The sequence below is a fragment of the Pleurodeles waltl genome, chromosome 7 (assembly GCF_031143425.1).
Source record: "Pleurodeles waltl isolate 20211129_DDA chromosome 7, aPleWal1.hap1.20221129, whole genome shotgun sequence".
NCBI lineage: Eukaryota > Metazoa > Chordata > Amphibia > Caudata > Salamandridae > Pleurodeles > Pleurodeles waltl.
The window spans coordinates 1267755821-1267773265 of NC_090446.1; the positions used below are offsets into that span (position 1 = coordinate 1267755821).

The window sequence follows — 17445 nt, forward strand, 5'->3', positions numbered from 1 at the left end:
ATCCAGGTAATAGGCAGATAAACTTAAGCATACCAATCTCCAGTGTAGAGTTTTGATTCATTACATTTGAACACTTTTTTGTGTACATTTGTTATTACTGCTACTTCAATTTGAAACAACCTCCACTAAAGGGCGTGATGTTGGAAAGTTTAGAGAAAGATCCATGATGTGCCTTACCCAAAGATATCAGAGCACAGTGAATCTCCTCCATCACGTTCCTGTAGAGCTGCTTCTCCCATTCACCCAAAAGACTCCATTCATTCTCGGAGAAACAGACAGCAACATCCTTGAATGTAACTGGCATCTAGGGAGGCAAGATTTTCTTAATCAGTGTCAAATGTTTTTAGCTTTCATAGAACACGTGCAATAGAGATCCAGTTAGATCGTGAAGTAGTTAAACACAGAGGTGAGAATCCCTTGCAAAATTCCATAAAAGTTAGTTTAAAGATGAGTGACGACCTTTAGGGGGCCTGCTCGTTTGTCCAGCTGAAATCATTGATGTTCTTCCAACATTTCACACTGGCATAACTGCTCGTTACATCTCAAACATGCATATACCTAAAAAGCCCTGATGCTTATAAATGAGCTCACAATCAAAAGCATGTTTACAAATGTAGGGTTGAAGATAAGATTCAAAGAGGCATGGCGGAAAAGGTCTGTAGCTAGGGATAAAGGTCACAAGGAACTGTTTGTTAACCAAAGTCATTCAGAGAGTAAAACACTGTGCAAGCAATCCATGGAAATACATGGATTGAACAATACGTGGAGACTTTCCAAGTGTATGACTGACAAAGTTGTGACTGACAGTAAGCCATACATCACTTCAATTGAGTGTATTAAAACTATCTCCTTATAAAATAGACAATCAATCAACCACTTGGACAATTTTTAGGGATGTTTTTGTAAAACATAATTATTTACTTTCAGACAAAGCCATACACCATTCATCCATCACAATTCCTCATCATAAAAGTACACATCTGGAAACATTTTATTTCCTCCCTGTGTTACTCCAAAGTCACCCCCCACTCAACGAATTCCTTACTTTTTTCACTCAGAACCTTACTCAATTATCTCCTTAGATTTCTTCAGCTGCTCCTCACTCTTTCGCTCATTCAGTTCTGTTCAATCTCCTTAAACGTTTACTTGTTCACCGCCTTACGCATTCACTGCCTCTTTCTCACCCAGTCACTCCCTCAGTCACCAAGTCTCAACCTACACTCATCTACTCAAACCCTCATTCACCTATATACGCCTTGTTAATTTGCTCTGTCTCACATTATCATGAACTTTCTTCCACTTCCTTAATCATATATTTCCACCCTGGCTCATCAATGCACTCCCTCAGAGACCTACTCATTGACCCAGTCACTCATTCGCCCACTTTTTCCTCATATAATAAACAGGTAAATAGATTAAACGTGGCTAAAAGTATCTTCTCTCAAAACAAAGACTCACACTGAGGCGACTATAGGCTGGCACATAATCCCTGAAACTCACTAGCAACAAAAACAATTTAAGTGAAGACTCAAAAGTTGTAAAATATTGAAGCCCATGTAAGTTAATGGACCACAGCAAACCTCACCTGGCTCTTACCTTAAGATACTCTTACTGACGACACCATTTCAAGATGAAGGACAGCCAAACGTCCAACTATTGATATTCCTTTGTACAACTGATGCTGTTTATTATAGTATATTTCCTCCCAAACACCACTAGATTGGTGTTTGTTAGAGTGACACCAATTAAGTCCTTTTCATTGTACATATCCACTTATATCAAACTCTAAAGGCCATTGAGAGTTCAACATTGCACTTTTAGGCAGCCCATCAGGACACACTACTAATAGAAATTCTTGAAGGGTGTATGACATATATTAAAATGGGACCAACACAACATTGTTGGAAAATAGTACTTACCATCCAATGGCATCCTAACTCACATGTCAGTGTGGTTAAATAAAAAAAGATTAATAGTCCCTTGTTAGCTTCTGATCAATCTAAGTGCAATAACAATTATGACTGATAAAATCAAAATCAGAGCTTAGATCAAAAACACAGAATTAGATTGCATGTTGGATCCTTACTCTGGAACGCTTAGCTCATGTTATCAGGATCAAAATATTATCCTAGGTAGAGGTGTCACAATGAAATCCTGTCTGCATTGGCGGTATTACCTGTGATTCTTCAGCACTACTTGTCAATTTTGTTCAACAGTGAAAAGATGAAAAATAATCTGCACGTCATTAAAAATGCTCACAGTCCAGAAAAGTGAACACTGATACTATTCTGATATTGTTCTGAACAAGAACAATAAAAATATGAAATACCTGTGACAACAGCATTTCAGAATTAGCAGCAACCACGCCCTAAAATGGTAACGAACAGCAACCACTAGCCATTATCTACCTTTATCCAAAGACACTGCTTTGAAAGGAGCAGAAACAGCTGAAGCACCTGCTGTCCAAGGTGCTAATTTTTTAACAGCATCCTAAATGTCGACATAAACAACTGCAATCACATTGGAAGGTAATATAACAATGATCGCCCTTTACTGTACCTTGATCTGTATGTAACAAAACACCAATAACCAAAAATGTAGGCCATAACATCGACACTCAGCAATACAAAGCAATCTTTCAGACATTTATCTTGGCTAGCAAGGAATTTATTATTGCTGTTCAGGTAGGGTGAAAAGATCAATTCTTGTATAGATTCAGAGTTATACTAAACCGACAAAAAAAATAATCAAGATTATTAATTTCAATTTGGGATAAACAACTCTGATATGTTAGTTTCAGACTGTACCAACAGAATGTACCCCCAATTACACTGAAATTCTTGCATCCAGTTTGTGAAACCAAACAGTGATGTGTCAGGACATAAGGTGGTTTATCATCCGTAGATAATGTTCCTTACCAGGACTGTGATGGTACTATCATTCTTATTTGTTGATTCACGATTGTTAGACTTTCAGCTACTGCTCACCTACAATTCTAGTATACAACTAGGCACCACTGTAATGAGAAGGAGGTAACAGGTTCCAAGAGAAGGATAAAGTGTAAGCAATGACGGTCTTTAAAAAAAAAAAAAAAAAATATATATATATATATATATATATATATATATATATATATATATATATATATAATAGTTTCCATGAAAACGAAAGGTATCCATTACACAAGTCACAGTGTCTCACCCCTCATTTGGCATAAATTAAAAACGTCAACCGCACCTACAGGGCATACATAAGACATGAACATATACATCAGAGCATACTCTTCTCAACAATGCCATATATAAGTCGGTACTGGCACACTTTCATACTTTCATACCAGGAGAGAAAAAAAGATAGCCCATGGACGTCCAGTGCCCTCAACATGCCATGACTATACATTCTCAACTGAGAACAGTTCCCAGATGCGAACAGTGTCCCAGGGCCACTGACCGCCACGGATTTATTATCTCCGTCTATATTTCTAGATCATCCACCACCTTTTCATCCCTTCTGGATAATTTAATATGTATTTCCTTGGCCAACGCACACTCTAGCCTGTCCCTGACCCACAGTGTTGTGCTTGGGCCCCTTCTACCAATCCAGCCTATCACTATAGGTCTTCATGCCAACACCAACATTAGTTGAAGAAACTTATATTGCATTTTTGCTTGCTTGGGTTTTTCAATAAAACCAAACAAACATTGTTTTAGAACGAGTTCTACAGATATCGCTGTGACTACACCCAATCAGTCTACCAGTTACCTCTGTCCAGAACGTAGCAATCATAATACAGAACCATAACTGGTGTAGGAAGGAGGCCTCATCCATACCGCACTTTAAACATGTGACTGACCTACCAGGATACATCTTGCACAGTGTGACATTTGTTATGTACAAACATTTTTAAATGATTAATTTGAGTTGTGCATAGCATGAAACCTCTTTCATCTGGGCACAAGCCACTTCCTAGACCCTTTTGCTAAGTTGATCCCCAACATCAATTTCCGAAGGCTAGAGTAACCTTCGATTTGGACTTGTCTCTTTCATGGCTTTTTACATTGAAGTAACTATATGACGGCCTGATCCCAGGTGCAGGATGGTTCCAAGAAGCCACGAGGATGAAGGGCCATTGAGAAACCTAGACCAAATCTTCCTGGCTGTCCCAGCCAGCATGGCACATTGTAGAACTGGCCAGGGCCCACCCCAAAAGTCCTGTGCATCTTGGAAGGCTTCTACCGGGTATAAATCTTTCAGTGTGCCTGCTCGCAAAGGGTGGGTGCTTCAGAATATGTTTTGTGATTCTCGCCCAGATTTGTCCAGTCTGACATACAAAATAAGGGTATTCCATGCGTAAATGGCTCCCCAGGATAAGTAATTCAAGGAAAGACCCCGAAGAGCCCCCATCAAGCAAACATTTCAATCCAAATGCTATAATTCTACTGGGAAGCCATCACCCCCAGCGTTTTGCCCTTTGGCATCACATGCATGATGTCTCTCAACATTTCAGTGGTGATTTCTGCCTCGAAATCCTCTTGGAAAGGGCCTGGAACCTGTGGAAGATCAAGGTTATCTAATTAACAAGTAAGCGCTGTTGGCGATATCGGCCTAGTGCTTCTGTAGGTGTTCTGCAAGAAGGCACCCAGTATCCTGCTGATTACCACCTGAGTCGAGTCTACTGTGCCATCAGGATATTATTTACTGATATGAGTAACTTCAGACTTTCACTTCAGAATCGAGGCTAACAACTTACGAGATTTATCGCCTTCACTGTACAAACCCTGATGGTACTATTTCAGAGTCAGTTTATCCAACCTATCCCAGATGTCCTCTGGATAACCGCAATCCAATTATCTATGAACTTCTCGCGGTGTTGCACCCTATTCCTTTTGGGAGTCACACAAATCTTAAAGCACATCTTCAGGCCTCCTGCACCACATCCTACACTCTTGTTTAAGTGAGTGAGGAATTTGGATAAAGATCGTACAGTGTTCTGTAGGTGTGACACCCAGAATTTCAACACCAATACTGTGTTCTCAGTTTGAAGCCATCTCTTGCTGACCTTTCTTATGTCAATTCTCAGACGATTGACTACCAGTGAGATAACATCTATCTTAGTCTCTAGGGTGTGTCCAGATTGTTCGTTGGCATCCCTGAAGAGCTCCGGCACATCCAGAGTGGATAAAGCTATTCGTACAGCCCTCTCAGAACTAAATGCAAACCGATCCATCTAGGTTGGCTGAGTGGACCATGTCGCCATATCTTTTACCATGTTGAGTATATTGAGCCAAAGTCCCCTGGACACCGCTGAGTCAGCAGCGCAAGGAAGTGCAACAGGGTGCAGATGCACATCTATGTCACACTACAATGCAGTGTCTAGTCCAGTATTGCCCTACTGAATAGCCAGGGGCCAGGCTGGCTGACAGTCCTGGTTAGTATATCAGTGGTGCACCTTCAACAGTATCATAAGAGGCCTAAGTTGTCTTACATATTGTTAGCCAGGTCACAGAATCCTCTGTATAGGCCTCACACGGAGTCAGGTGCTGGGCATTATGCACTGCTTGCACATACTAGGACCCCATGACCCAAGCCCTCGCCCCCATCAAAGAGGCAACAGCATACCAAATGAGGAATAAGACAAAAAGGGTGAGGAGAACGCCAAACTCCTCTGCTTCAGGGAGCATCCCTGATCTGAGGGGTGCATCCACACCACGGTCGCAGTCAAGGCCCTCAGAGGTCTCCTACTTCCATTGTCCAAGGGCCAAAAGAGGAATGGCCCACCAGGCCACAGCTCCACTAGACGTTGGGCAGGCATCACAAACCACCTCATGCCTCCAGGTCCCCGTGGAGTACCCAAATCAGGAACCCATGATCCAGGCTATCAGCAGCAGCCATTCCTGCTGCATGCACCAAGAAGGCGGCAGTAGGAGGGGGCTTGTGAGTGTCTGCTCCTACAGGCACTCAAGTAATTCCGGCCATATGACCAGAGAAGCCAGCTCCCACACCAGGGAACCGGGCTAATGACACAGTCCCAGGGTGGGAGTGGCAATGGCGTTAGGGGTTAGGAAACGCTTCATGCCTTACCTGGGCCACCGGAGGCCATGCAGATACCCTCAACATCTGGCAATAGAGATGGCACAACAAGTGCGACCCCAAGATGGGAAGTAGCAGTTTCCCTAAGTGAATCTCTGGACAAGCACTGGAAGGTATGGCCCCATGACCACACCCCCATTGCCATGCTGATTGAGTCAGTGACTCCCTTCATCGCAGCAGCAGAGCGCTCTTTCTTTATTCGTAAGTATCCCTAGGATTATGGGGCCCCCATTTCAGGCCTGGATGCAGGAGGATGCTGATTAGAACACAGAGCTTGCAGCACTTACTTCCTTCCTTTCGGCCATGTTCCATTACCACAGCTCCAGCAATGATGCTCTCAGTGCGGAGACCATCAATTGGGAAAATCACACGGATCAAGAAAAAGCTAGGCAGCGACAACATTAATAGCAGAGATAAAACTTCACAGATGGGGAACAGATGACAGAATCACGAGTGAGCAAGGGACAGTTAGCTGAAGAGAAGCATGGGCTAGCAATGGATTTCGACACCTAAAACAAATTTTCAAGTAAACAAATTCTGGCTTTAAAAAAAAAAGGCCTCCAATCCCCACGTGGCATGTAAAGATTAAATATTGCTTATTGATGCACTCTAAAGTGAGAAAGAATGGGGTTTAATTGAAGGAGCTACATGAAAAGATAGTAAGACCTTAATGAGTTTGGCAGCTGGATTACTCCATCACATATGTTGAAGGTATCGGGTCTGCTGTATTATTGCCTATAGCACCTGTAATATGGCAGAGGAGCTATCCACCACTTTTTGAGGGAGTATCCCATTGTCCAAAAACTAAAGAAGACCCCAAATCAGCCCCATTGTACTAACTGATGACTTTCTACTGTAGTGTCCAAGGTGCTAACACTGCAGCATTGACTGGGAAAGATGCAGTAGCATGAGCAACTGATAGCTAAATTGCCTATTTAGCAGCAAATGCTTACTAATGTGCTTCTTTAACAACAGCAACTAGCAGTACTGAATCAGCAGCAAAGTCTATGTGGGTGTGAGAGTGTCTGTTTGGGTGGAAGAGAAGGTGTGAGAGGGTGTCTTGGTGTGAGAGTGCCTCTGAGTAGGTGTGGGTCTGTGAGTGGATGAATGAGTGTCTGTGTGGGTCTGTGAATGGGTGCATGAGTCTCTGAGTGGGTGTGTCAGTGTAGGAAAGTACCAAGTTTCTTGGCATGTTACCCCCAAGTTCTGCCTGTTTGTCAGTATGTTTTGCCTGTCTCACTGGGATCCTGCTATCATAACCAGAACTCCAGTGCTTATGCTCTCTCTACTTACCAAATTTGTCAGTATAGTTTAGTGACTCCATTTTCCAATTGGCACACTGTGCCCCCCTTATAAGTCCTAGTATATGGTACCTAGGTACCCAGGGCACTGGGGTTCCAGGAGATCCTTATGGGTGGCAAAAGAAATGCTGCCATAAGGAGCTCACACAACCTTTTTTTCAGGACTGTCACTGCGGCCTGAGTGAAATAGGTCACACACTATTTCACAGACATTTTCACTGCACTTAAGTAACATATAAATCACCTATATGTCTAACCTTCATTTACTGAAGGCCAGGTGCAAAGTTACTTTGTGTGAGGGCACACTTGCACTAGCAGATGTGACCCCACGTTGTCCAGGGCCAATTCCCCGGACTTCGTGAGTGCGGGGATACCATCACAATGGTAACTCCGAATATGGCCATGTCAGGTGTCAAAGGTCATGGAATTGTCCCCCCTCAAACGGTTCTCATGTTGTGTGATCCTAGGCAAATAGTTTAGAGTCGCCTTTTTCTTAATTCTGACATATGGTTGTACCTTCAAATATGTGAGCTCAGCATTTCTGCAGTGCAACAAAAAACTTTTGTTTGATTAAGTAGACTACATTTTGCTTCGTGCATCACAAGAATCTAGCCCACATACCCATGAGGTCTAGCCCACACAACCGAGGACTTCTTTTAGTTTACTAACAACATTGCCATGAGGGCAGGAGTGTTTCTCAGTTTGTTTAAACACTCAATTTTAACAAATATATTACTAAACCATGATGTGGTAACATATTGTCATCTACACACAGTAACTTTTCAAGACATGTCCAAAAACCTCTCCACTAACTTGCAGTTTTACTGATAAAACTATATAGTGTATTAACAATCTGTGAAAATTGGGTTTCAGAAAACATAGCCTGTGCACATCAACATGTAAAGTATTCTGATTTGTGTTCATCCTATTAAAATATTTTTTCATCACACAGAAATATAAAAAAGGGCTCTCACAACTACTGAAATATATTTTGAAATGTTTGCACAGTTGACTTATCCATTTAAATGTTGAAAAGCCACGCCCCAGTTGAAAAATAAAAAACAGAATTTTTCACAATTATTTTATAAACATGGCAATCTTTAAATATGTTGAAACCTATTTAAACATTGCAGTTAAGTACTGTTACCTTTTTAAAACTGCAATAACATGCTTCTGCTTAAAACAAAGGCCTGTTATCTGTATATTATTTTGGCCAGAGTCTGGGGCCCCCCCTGGGATCACTTCAGCCTCCCCTAGAGAGGCCCACCCACCAGTTTGAAGACCTCTGCTCTATATCCTTTAATTTTACATTCTAAGCAGCAGGTCACACAGTTCACCTTACAAAGTCCTGGAACTCTGCAGTAAGAAGGAAAATTAATTGTAAGAAAAACTGACTTGTGACCTCTGTCTGTTAACACAGAGCAAATGTGACATAAGAACAAGATTTAAAGGCATCTTTTATTTGCGAGCCCTGGTATTTATTTATTGCCTGGACTATTGCGACCCACCTAAAACTGGTTCAAGAGACACCAATGGATCGCAACCCACAGTTCGGGGAACACTGATCTAACCAACAGCGTGTCCACGCAGGTAGGTCCTTTCAGAACTGCAATCCTCCTCACAAATGTTCTACACATGCCTAGACCCGATATAGGCGGGAGACTCCCGCTGGCAGTCTCCCGATTGAAATGGGCTCTCGTCCAATGGAGGTCAATGGGGGGGAATACATGCTCTGATTACTTTTTTTTTTATCTCCCACATTCCTCTGCACAAATGTTGGCAGGGATGATGTTCCTATTTCCTAGCTTCCACTCCACACACAACAGTCTATTACCACATTCATTCTGAGCATTAAAGACACCAGCTGAAACATGCAGGGAATGGGGACACAAAGGACAATATACTCCTCTACAGGAAAATGCAGACCGCCGCTGAGAGGCTGGATAGATGGAGTGAAAGGGTGGATGGAACGAAGGAGTGAAAGAGTTAATGGATGGATGAGTGAAAGGGTCGATAAAGAGATAGATAAGTAAAAAGGATGAATTGACAGGTTTGGATATATTTAAGGGTGGACAGACAGAATGGTGAAAGACTGAAAAGACAACAGAATGTAAAGGTTAAATGGTGGATATCAGAGAGTGAATGGTACGATGCATGGACAGATCAATGGAAAGACAAGAGATCTCTTCTAGGAAAGGTCGTGATGACTTGCTTCGTTTGCTTGGTTCCAAAAGAACTTTGGTTCGAAGTGGGGGTGTTTTCATTTTCTGACTACTCCCTTGCTCGAAAATATATCATATTGTGCCGAACAGCAATTAACAGTACGATATTAAAAACCAGTAAATATTACAAAACAAGGAAATATTAACACATCATCGCGTTTGGCTTGTATTTGGTGTAATGAATTAATGTTTGTTTATTTACAGTCATTTCTCATGTGTTTTGATATGTGATGCAACTATAATAGAAGTCATTCTAGCCCTAGCCCAGCTACACCACTAGTGAGTACCTGCGCGTATTTTTCCAGTTTAAAGCACTGTCTTAAGTGCAAGTTTCCTCACCTTTTCTAGTCTCACAAAACAGTAATGACGCACCCTATACATTTGGGTCATTCATTTACCTGCAGCTCCATGATCCTTGTGCGCCTGGTTTGCTCTCTTGGCTCCCGAGAACCAAATAACTTCAATGATGTCATCAACCAGCGCACGGATTCCGAAGCGCATAAAGGATTAGCCTCTTCGTGTCCATTCCTATTGCTGCTGTTGCCTTACAATTTTCTTGGGCACCCCAGATCTTAAAACTGAGACGCGTTTTTTGCCATCATTACTCTTCCCATAATTAAGGATACAAGGGCCAGAGTTAATGATACTCACTCAGCTCCTTAAAGCCAATCACGTCGTAAGAACACTCCTTCGTGGTGGAAGGATATGTAATGTTTGATTCGTTGGTGGAACTCTTGTCATGGGTTGGCTACGCGAGTACTTATCGCTCATTGGCTGTTATGTCTTCGGCTTTTGATTTGCTCCGGAAATGCCCGACTGCTCCTATTAGACGCATGGATTTTTGTCTCGTCTGTTTTCGTTGGGTCAGTTTCACTGGGTTACGGTGCGACCTGAGACTACACTAGAGGCACATACAAAGAATGCCGTGTTGGTGAGAAATCAAAGGGCTTTTGTTCGAATTACACTCGGCCTCCGCTCCGCCACACAGCAACTAGCTGCTTGTGGTGTCCCATGGCGCCTTAAACCACTCGGGCATTAAAGAGACAGTTGGCAAGCTATTTCCTCTGCTAACTTTTGCTAGTCCTAGCCGTACTGTGTAACGCCGTCGCAGACTACTGATCCTTGCGCCCTAAGGACACAGGTGCACTCGTGCTATTACAAACCTATTTTAGTGCATAACATTCTGTGAGACTCAACACTCCGTATTGACCGCTCTGCCGGCAGACCGGGTTTCAGGAAGTTTTATCTTGATGGGCCAAGGCGGCATTCGTATGGCCACAAATTTATGTAAATTGTGGAGGTACCCTACGAGCCCTAGATTTACTCTTGGACGTCAGTTAACTAAAATGTTAGAGGTAGCAGAAAGGACACAACGTGACCAGAGTGGCATCACAGGAAGTGACATCATATGACCTTTGAACTGCAGTCTTCCTAGAAGTAATGTTACATGACGAACCCTGATGATATCACATTAGTTGACGTCACTGAAGTTAGAATTAAAAAAAGTTGTTAATCGACCTGTAGGCGAGGCTGCCAAAGAAGCCAGAAAGTTGATTACCAAATTGACATCGGCCTTAAAGGAATCGCAATCCTGTTCTGAACACCAATGCACCCATCGTCCCCAAGTGGAGGCAAATTGTTTATGGGTGCCTGATGACCAAGCCTGATTAATGCAGAAGGAAGCATGTGAAGAAATGCCTGGCATGTGCCAGCGTCTCCTGAAATTCTCCATGCTACCAGCGTAACTTGCCCGTTAATATCAACTGGTGCTGGTTCCACAACAGGTCCAGCAACAAGTTTCCCCAAAGTGGGATCGGGCTTGGGACATCGCACAAGAGTTCCAGAGCTACAAGGAACCAGGTGATACAACAACGGGGATTTTAAGAAGAAACAGGAGCGCTCACTATTGTATTACATTTAAAGTGCCCCATGGACGGTGCTGCCCAAGGTTGTTCCCCTAATCAACCTTGAAATGGAAAGCCAAAAGGCTGTCCCTAACACAATACATCAACCGAAGCACTCAAGTCCTATAATAGTACTAATGAAAGCCAAAATCAAAGTCCATAGTTCCATTAGAAATGTCCAACATCTTCTTTAATATTTTCCTTTTAGCAGCCACATCCAAGCCAACACGTGTTTCGTCTGGGTAAATATCTCCCCTCAGACTTCCTCAGGGCTTCTCTTAACTGTTAATAATACATAGTATCTAATTAATCTGATATTGAAACTCTTAATACATCCAGAATGTTAATAATTATCTTATTTCTTATACACCCAGTGATACGTAATTATATTTTATATGGTGGAAATCTATTACATAGTGATGTTATTTCATTCAAATATTGGTGATTTTTATATAGGCAAACTCAGGGAACCAGGACTGTGCTCTCCAAAGAGGATTCACCAGGGTTATCCTCTTGTTGCCGACGAACCTGCCCCAGAACTCAACAGAATCAAACTGAAAGGCAGAAACGCATAGCCCAGATGGTTGGACCAACCCTGCAGAAATGCATCCCTGGCTGTCGCCTCCGGATCTGGTCTCCAACTGAAATACCTGGGTAGCTGATGATTCAGGCGAGAGGTGAAGAAGTCCATTGAACATGGTCCCCATGGCTGATTGATCCAATGAAATTCTCACAGGTGCAGTTTCCAATCGCTGCCATCCCAGAGGAATCTAGAATTCCAGTCTGCCACTAAATTGTTCCCCCCAAGCAGATACTCCACAATCACCGAAATCCTGTCCTGAAGACAAAAATGCTAAAAATCCTTGGCAATCTCTGCCAGAAGGCATGATTTCGTACCATCCAGTTTGCTGACATCTCTGACTGCTGAGATGTTCACCAGCAGCAGAATGCAACCACCTGATTGAAGAGGGGAAAGGCTTTTGACTGCAAATGAGCCCGCCAGCAGTTCCAGACAGTTTATGTGACGATGGAGTTCTTCCTCTGACCAATGACCCCCCCGTGGCCAGGGACCCGCAACAGGCTTCCCAGCCCGATCTGCTGGCATCCAACTCCAGGATGACATCCGGAGAGCTGCCAGAAATTGCCTTGCCATTCCAGGCATCCATGTGTTCGAGCCACTAAGTCATCTCTGTCTTGGCCTCCTCTGACAGGGGAACCTTCTCCAAATAAGATAAGCCCCCACCCCCAGAGATGAGAAATCTTGAGCCTCTGAAGAGCCCTGTAATGAAGAGGGCCTGGGAATATAACTTGGATAGAAGACACCAGAAGTACCACTATCCAAGTTAAATTCCTCAGAGAAACAGATTGTTTGTCCAGCAAGAAATGTAACTCCATCTTTATGCTGCGCACCTTCTGTGCAGGAAGGATCAACAGAGACCTCTCTGAATCTATCTGGAAGCCCAGAAACTCCATCTGCTGAGACAGGAGAATGCATGATTTCTGGTTGATCAGACACCCCGGTTCTGAAGAAGCTGAATTGTCCAAGACAAATGCATGATCAGTATCATTCGATCTTGCGCCAGAAGAATCAAATCATTGAGGTAGACAATTAACCTCACCCCCATAGTGCGAAGAGACTCCACTACTGGTCTCCCTCAGTTTGGTGAAGCACCATGGGGCAGATGGCACTCTGAAAGGGGGAACCCGAAACTCGAAACATTGGTCGAACAAAAGGAATTGGAGGAAACGTCAATGAGGAGGAAAGAGTGGAATAGTTAGGAATGCATCTTTCAGTTCTTTGAAGACCATCCAATCTCCCTCCTGAAGAATATCTCTTAAGCGATGGATACCTCCATCTTGAAATGCCTGTAATTTACCCAGGCATTGAATTCTCTAAGATTTAACATGAAGCAAGAGTCTCCTCCTTTCTTGTCCACCAGGAAAATGGGACTGATAAACCCCGCAGCATGAGAGAAAGAACAGCAAATTGCACTATTGGACAGATGAGATTGCATCTTGAGGGAAATAACCTCTTGATCTTGTAGGGAAAAATTGAGTTGAGGGGGAGGAGTTACCTGAAAGAGGAATTTATAGAATTTGATATTGTAACCCTGCACTGTCTCTAGAACCCAAGGGTCTTTGTTCAAGTCCTGCCAGTTGGAAAGAAACAAACGCAATCTGCCCCCGAGCCACCTAATTCTCACCTGAAGATGAGGAATCTTGAGGAGGTACCTTGCTGACCTCTGCCGTAGTTCTGACGGAAGCGTTTGTTTCCACCCTGGTAGCGTGTGGGATAGAAGGTAGCGTTGACGTACCGTCCTCTGTCGTAACCCTTGTCTACGGCCTGATGAATCACCCTGGGGGCTCTGGTAGTAGAAGCAGCCTGATGATCTGCCCCGCATTCGACCGGCCCTTTGAAAAAAAAGTGTTGCAAAGTACCTTTTTGAGGGACAATTGAGCCTTATCCATGGAATTGAAAGTGGCTGCATACTTAGAGAGGTCCTTTATAAAAGATGCTCCAAAAAGAAGTCCCTGCACAACAGGATCTGCCTCAGAGGAAGCAAGTTAGTTTAACTGAGGATCTATATTCATCAAGATTGAATGATGCTGTTCTGTAGAGATCACCACATTGGCATTACCCAATTGGCAAATTGCTCTTTGAGCGCATCCAACTAAGATGTGCGGGTCAATGGGAACATTTGTCTCCTTTGCCAGAAATGCTACCTCCAAGATCTTTGCAAGCAGGCCTGAAAGATCTAACAATTTATCCTGACAGGATCTCCGGGCTCAATCAAGTCCCTTCTTCGGGTCCTTAGACCACTTCTTCATAAAAGTGACCATTGTAGGGTCAACCTCAGGAATATCAATGACTTCTCCATTGAGGTCGGGGTCTGGGACACTCTGCACAGCGTCTGGTTCTTAGTTCCTTATCGAAACCCAACCTGATATGTTCCTGGATATAATCTGCCACCTCCAGAGGAGGCGTCCAACTGGAGGAATAAGGGTGTATGATTTCTTCGGGGTTAAAATTTAGGACTCTGGGCATCTTAGTTGAGTGTTCCCGGGACCTGCCTGCCTGCTCAGGCCTGGATGGTCCTCCTGATCTGAGTACGATTTGGAGTCGGGTGAGGCAGCAGAGTCTGATTTGTCGGAGGGAGTCCCTGCCCCCTGCCATTCCTGGGCTTGAGAGGTACTGTATCCATGGTCACTCTGGACTGATGCTAACAAGTGTACAAACACCTCATAATGGGGCCATTTCTTAGATTTAGATTTACCCTTAGAAGGGTTAGACTGCTCAGTGTGAGGCCCATCTGATGGTGTGAGAGGGGGTAACCAGTCTTTTTGGCGAGCAAAACTCTCAAAATGATGGGTAAGGGGACCCAATGCTTTTGCCAAGGCTTTGTTGACTGACAACTGGACACTGTTGTCCAGAGCCCCCACTAGACTCTCTTCTGATGAAGAAGTGTTGTCTGCAAAATACTCGTCCTCCTCAGAGGCATATGACTGAACCATTACTAATAAATCAAAGGTCCCAGAGGGGCTGCATTCAAAAGGGTAGCCAAGGGCTACAATCAGAGGGAGTGCACATCCCCAGCATGCGTAAAATAATAATATAGAGATTGTGGAGGGAGCCGCCTGCAGCACTCTAGGCAGAGCCTATGCAAATTTGTACAATCCTTTGCAATGCTCTAGCAAGACGGCATGAGGGAGTGAAAAGAGCACCTTTTAGGCACTTTTTCCTATTTAAATGTGTTCGATATTCAGTTTTTTTAGGTCGAGCGTAGCGTTCAACGTGTTGTATACTTTTTATGTATACTTATACTGTGAGTTCTAGTGATTTCATTTGTTGGTTCCACTGTCATTCAAAAATCCTTGCTTGCTAGTGGTCAATTCTTCCTCTTTGTCCTTCCTTTTTCTCGTCAGGAGCAGCACAAACTACTGCCTAATTACGCTATGTACCGTTTATCCCTTCTGAAGGGGACTTTTTCTTTCACTATTGGCTTGTTTGTCTTACACTGTGGGTGTATAATCAACCCCTCCTCCCTACCAGCTCCCTCTGTAAACATGCTGCTGCCCATTGCCCCCTTACACCGCCTCTGCCAGTCCGCATTGTAATTCATATCCCGTCTCTTCTGCACCTCACTTAAAATATACTCACTGCTTTTAATACAGCGAAACAGTTCGTTACCATTTCACTCACTTAAGAGGTGAAAGGAGGGTTCCTAGCAAACAACAACTATAAGAAGAACATGCCAAAGTGAATCAAGCACTCGAATCATCGCCATGTTTCTTGAGACAAAGACTATTTTAGTACTCCGGGGACGGCACTGTCGATTTGCATTAGTCAGGCGAGAGCACTTTGCAGTTTCACATGCCTTTCCTTGACGCCAGGCTCACGCCTAAGAACCGGAAACAGTAGTCTGGAGACGAGCCACCGAGGGCATCGGCCGCGACTCTTGGGCTCTGGGCCCTGCACACGCTCCTTGTGCGACCATGAGGGCCTGCTGCAGAGGCCTTGGCCGCCATGCCTCTTAGCGCTGAAAGTCATGTCTCGTTGAGCGTCTGCGTGCCGGCACGGCGGGGGGCGAGCCAGCACGGTTTTAATTCACAAGATGGAGGTGCCTAATAATTAATAACACTAACATCCTACTACCATACATATACGATGAGGGTGGAAAATATTACATTCACAACAAACGTAGCCCTCTCATTCATTCTTAAAATATATTGGCATCCTGAACCCTCCGAGTGTTTTTGATGGCATATGAAAAGAGAAACAAATGCATACCGGTATTTTTTATGTTGGCACGCTTTTCTGAGGTGCAGGTAAGTTAACAAAACTGCTATATCTGCTCCCTGGCTTTACTAAGCATGCTTCTTTTATTCAGCATTTCATTTCGTTGCGCTTGAGAATGCTGCCTGAAAGACCCCCCGCAGGATGGCTGAAAAAATGGGACTGGCTCATTTATACGCCATAAGCCCCACTGTTGCAAATGAAGTGTGTTGTGGCCAGGAAATGAAAGCTGCAATGGCCCTTTAACAAGTCGTTTATCAGCAGCCGCATCTGTCAAGTATGGGTTTGTCACATTCATCCTCCCCAAGTTTGGTGTGCTTGAGGAACAGCTTTCATGTTGTCAGTTCCAAATGTTTACATTTAAAAATAGCCATGTCAGAATGCCGGCAGTACAGATTGCCTATTTTTGTGGGGGCTCTCCACGCATAACATGTAATTTTTTATGTGGGGTCATCATGCATCAGCTTGAGTTACTTATTTGCCTAGTTTATTGATAGTCCTATAATTTGCAAGTTGTTAGAATTTTCTGTAGAAGAAAGGCGTAAAACAGTCCGAATTTGCATTTATTACCTTCCAGTATGATCAAGCAAATCTCGCCACAAGAAGGTTAGCAAATTATACAATTTTAATGCTTCAAACATCCAGAAAGTTGGTGTCATGTTCCTGTAGAGCATACATAATGACAGTATAATTTTGTAGATTTTAAGTAGTACTATTTTTTTTAAATCTGCTTTTCAGAAACTCTGCTAACTGAAGCACTATACTTGCTATTGCAGTGTTTCCTGCTCAGGTTATGACGTTTGCTTTGCATGGAATGCACAATATCCTAGAAAAAGAATACAAGACATCAGAAGCATAGATTTTGTAATGCTATTTGACGCTCATGTAATCCTCAGGTGAATTATTTTTTTCTTAATTCTAATAAGTTGTCCATCTGCATCCTGGGTTTTTAAAAGAACACTTCTAAAATGTGTTCAGTTGAGAGTTTTTCTTTCTGTATGGCTTTTGAATACGTTACATTCACACAGCTTTACCATTCTTTCCCTTTAAGTTTACAGTGTATCTGCATATACACAGTACCACATTTTCTATGTGAAAGAATCCTAAAATCCAAAACACAGAACTTTTTCATC

General features: G+C 43.2%; 1 protein-coding gene across 6 annotated transcripts in view; it reads right to left on the reverse strand.

Annotated features, from left to right (window-relative positions):
- Positions 1-10297, reverse strand: part of LOC138246155 (zinc finger protein 514-like) — a 105340-nt gene extending 95043 nt beyond the window's left edge. For 5 of the 6 annotated variants that reach the window (XR_011194233.1, XR_011194232.1, XM_069200442.1 and 2 more), the window contains exons 1-2: positions 10012-10297; positions 178-304 (exon numbers count right to left, since the gene is read on the reverse strand). Coding sequence is in view for 4 of the 6 variants with exons in the window: in XM_069200442.1 (XP_069056543.1) it covers positions 178-304; positions 10012-10086 (202 nt within the window). In the remaining 2 variants the exon portion in view is untranslated. The remainder of the gene's footprint in view (positions 1-177; positions 305-10011) is intronic. The other variant, XM_069200441.1, reaches the window with a different exon arrangement.
- Positions 10298-17445: the final 7148 nt, after the last annotated feature.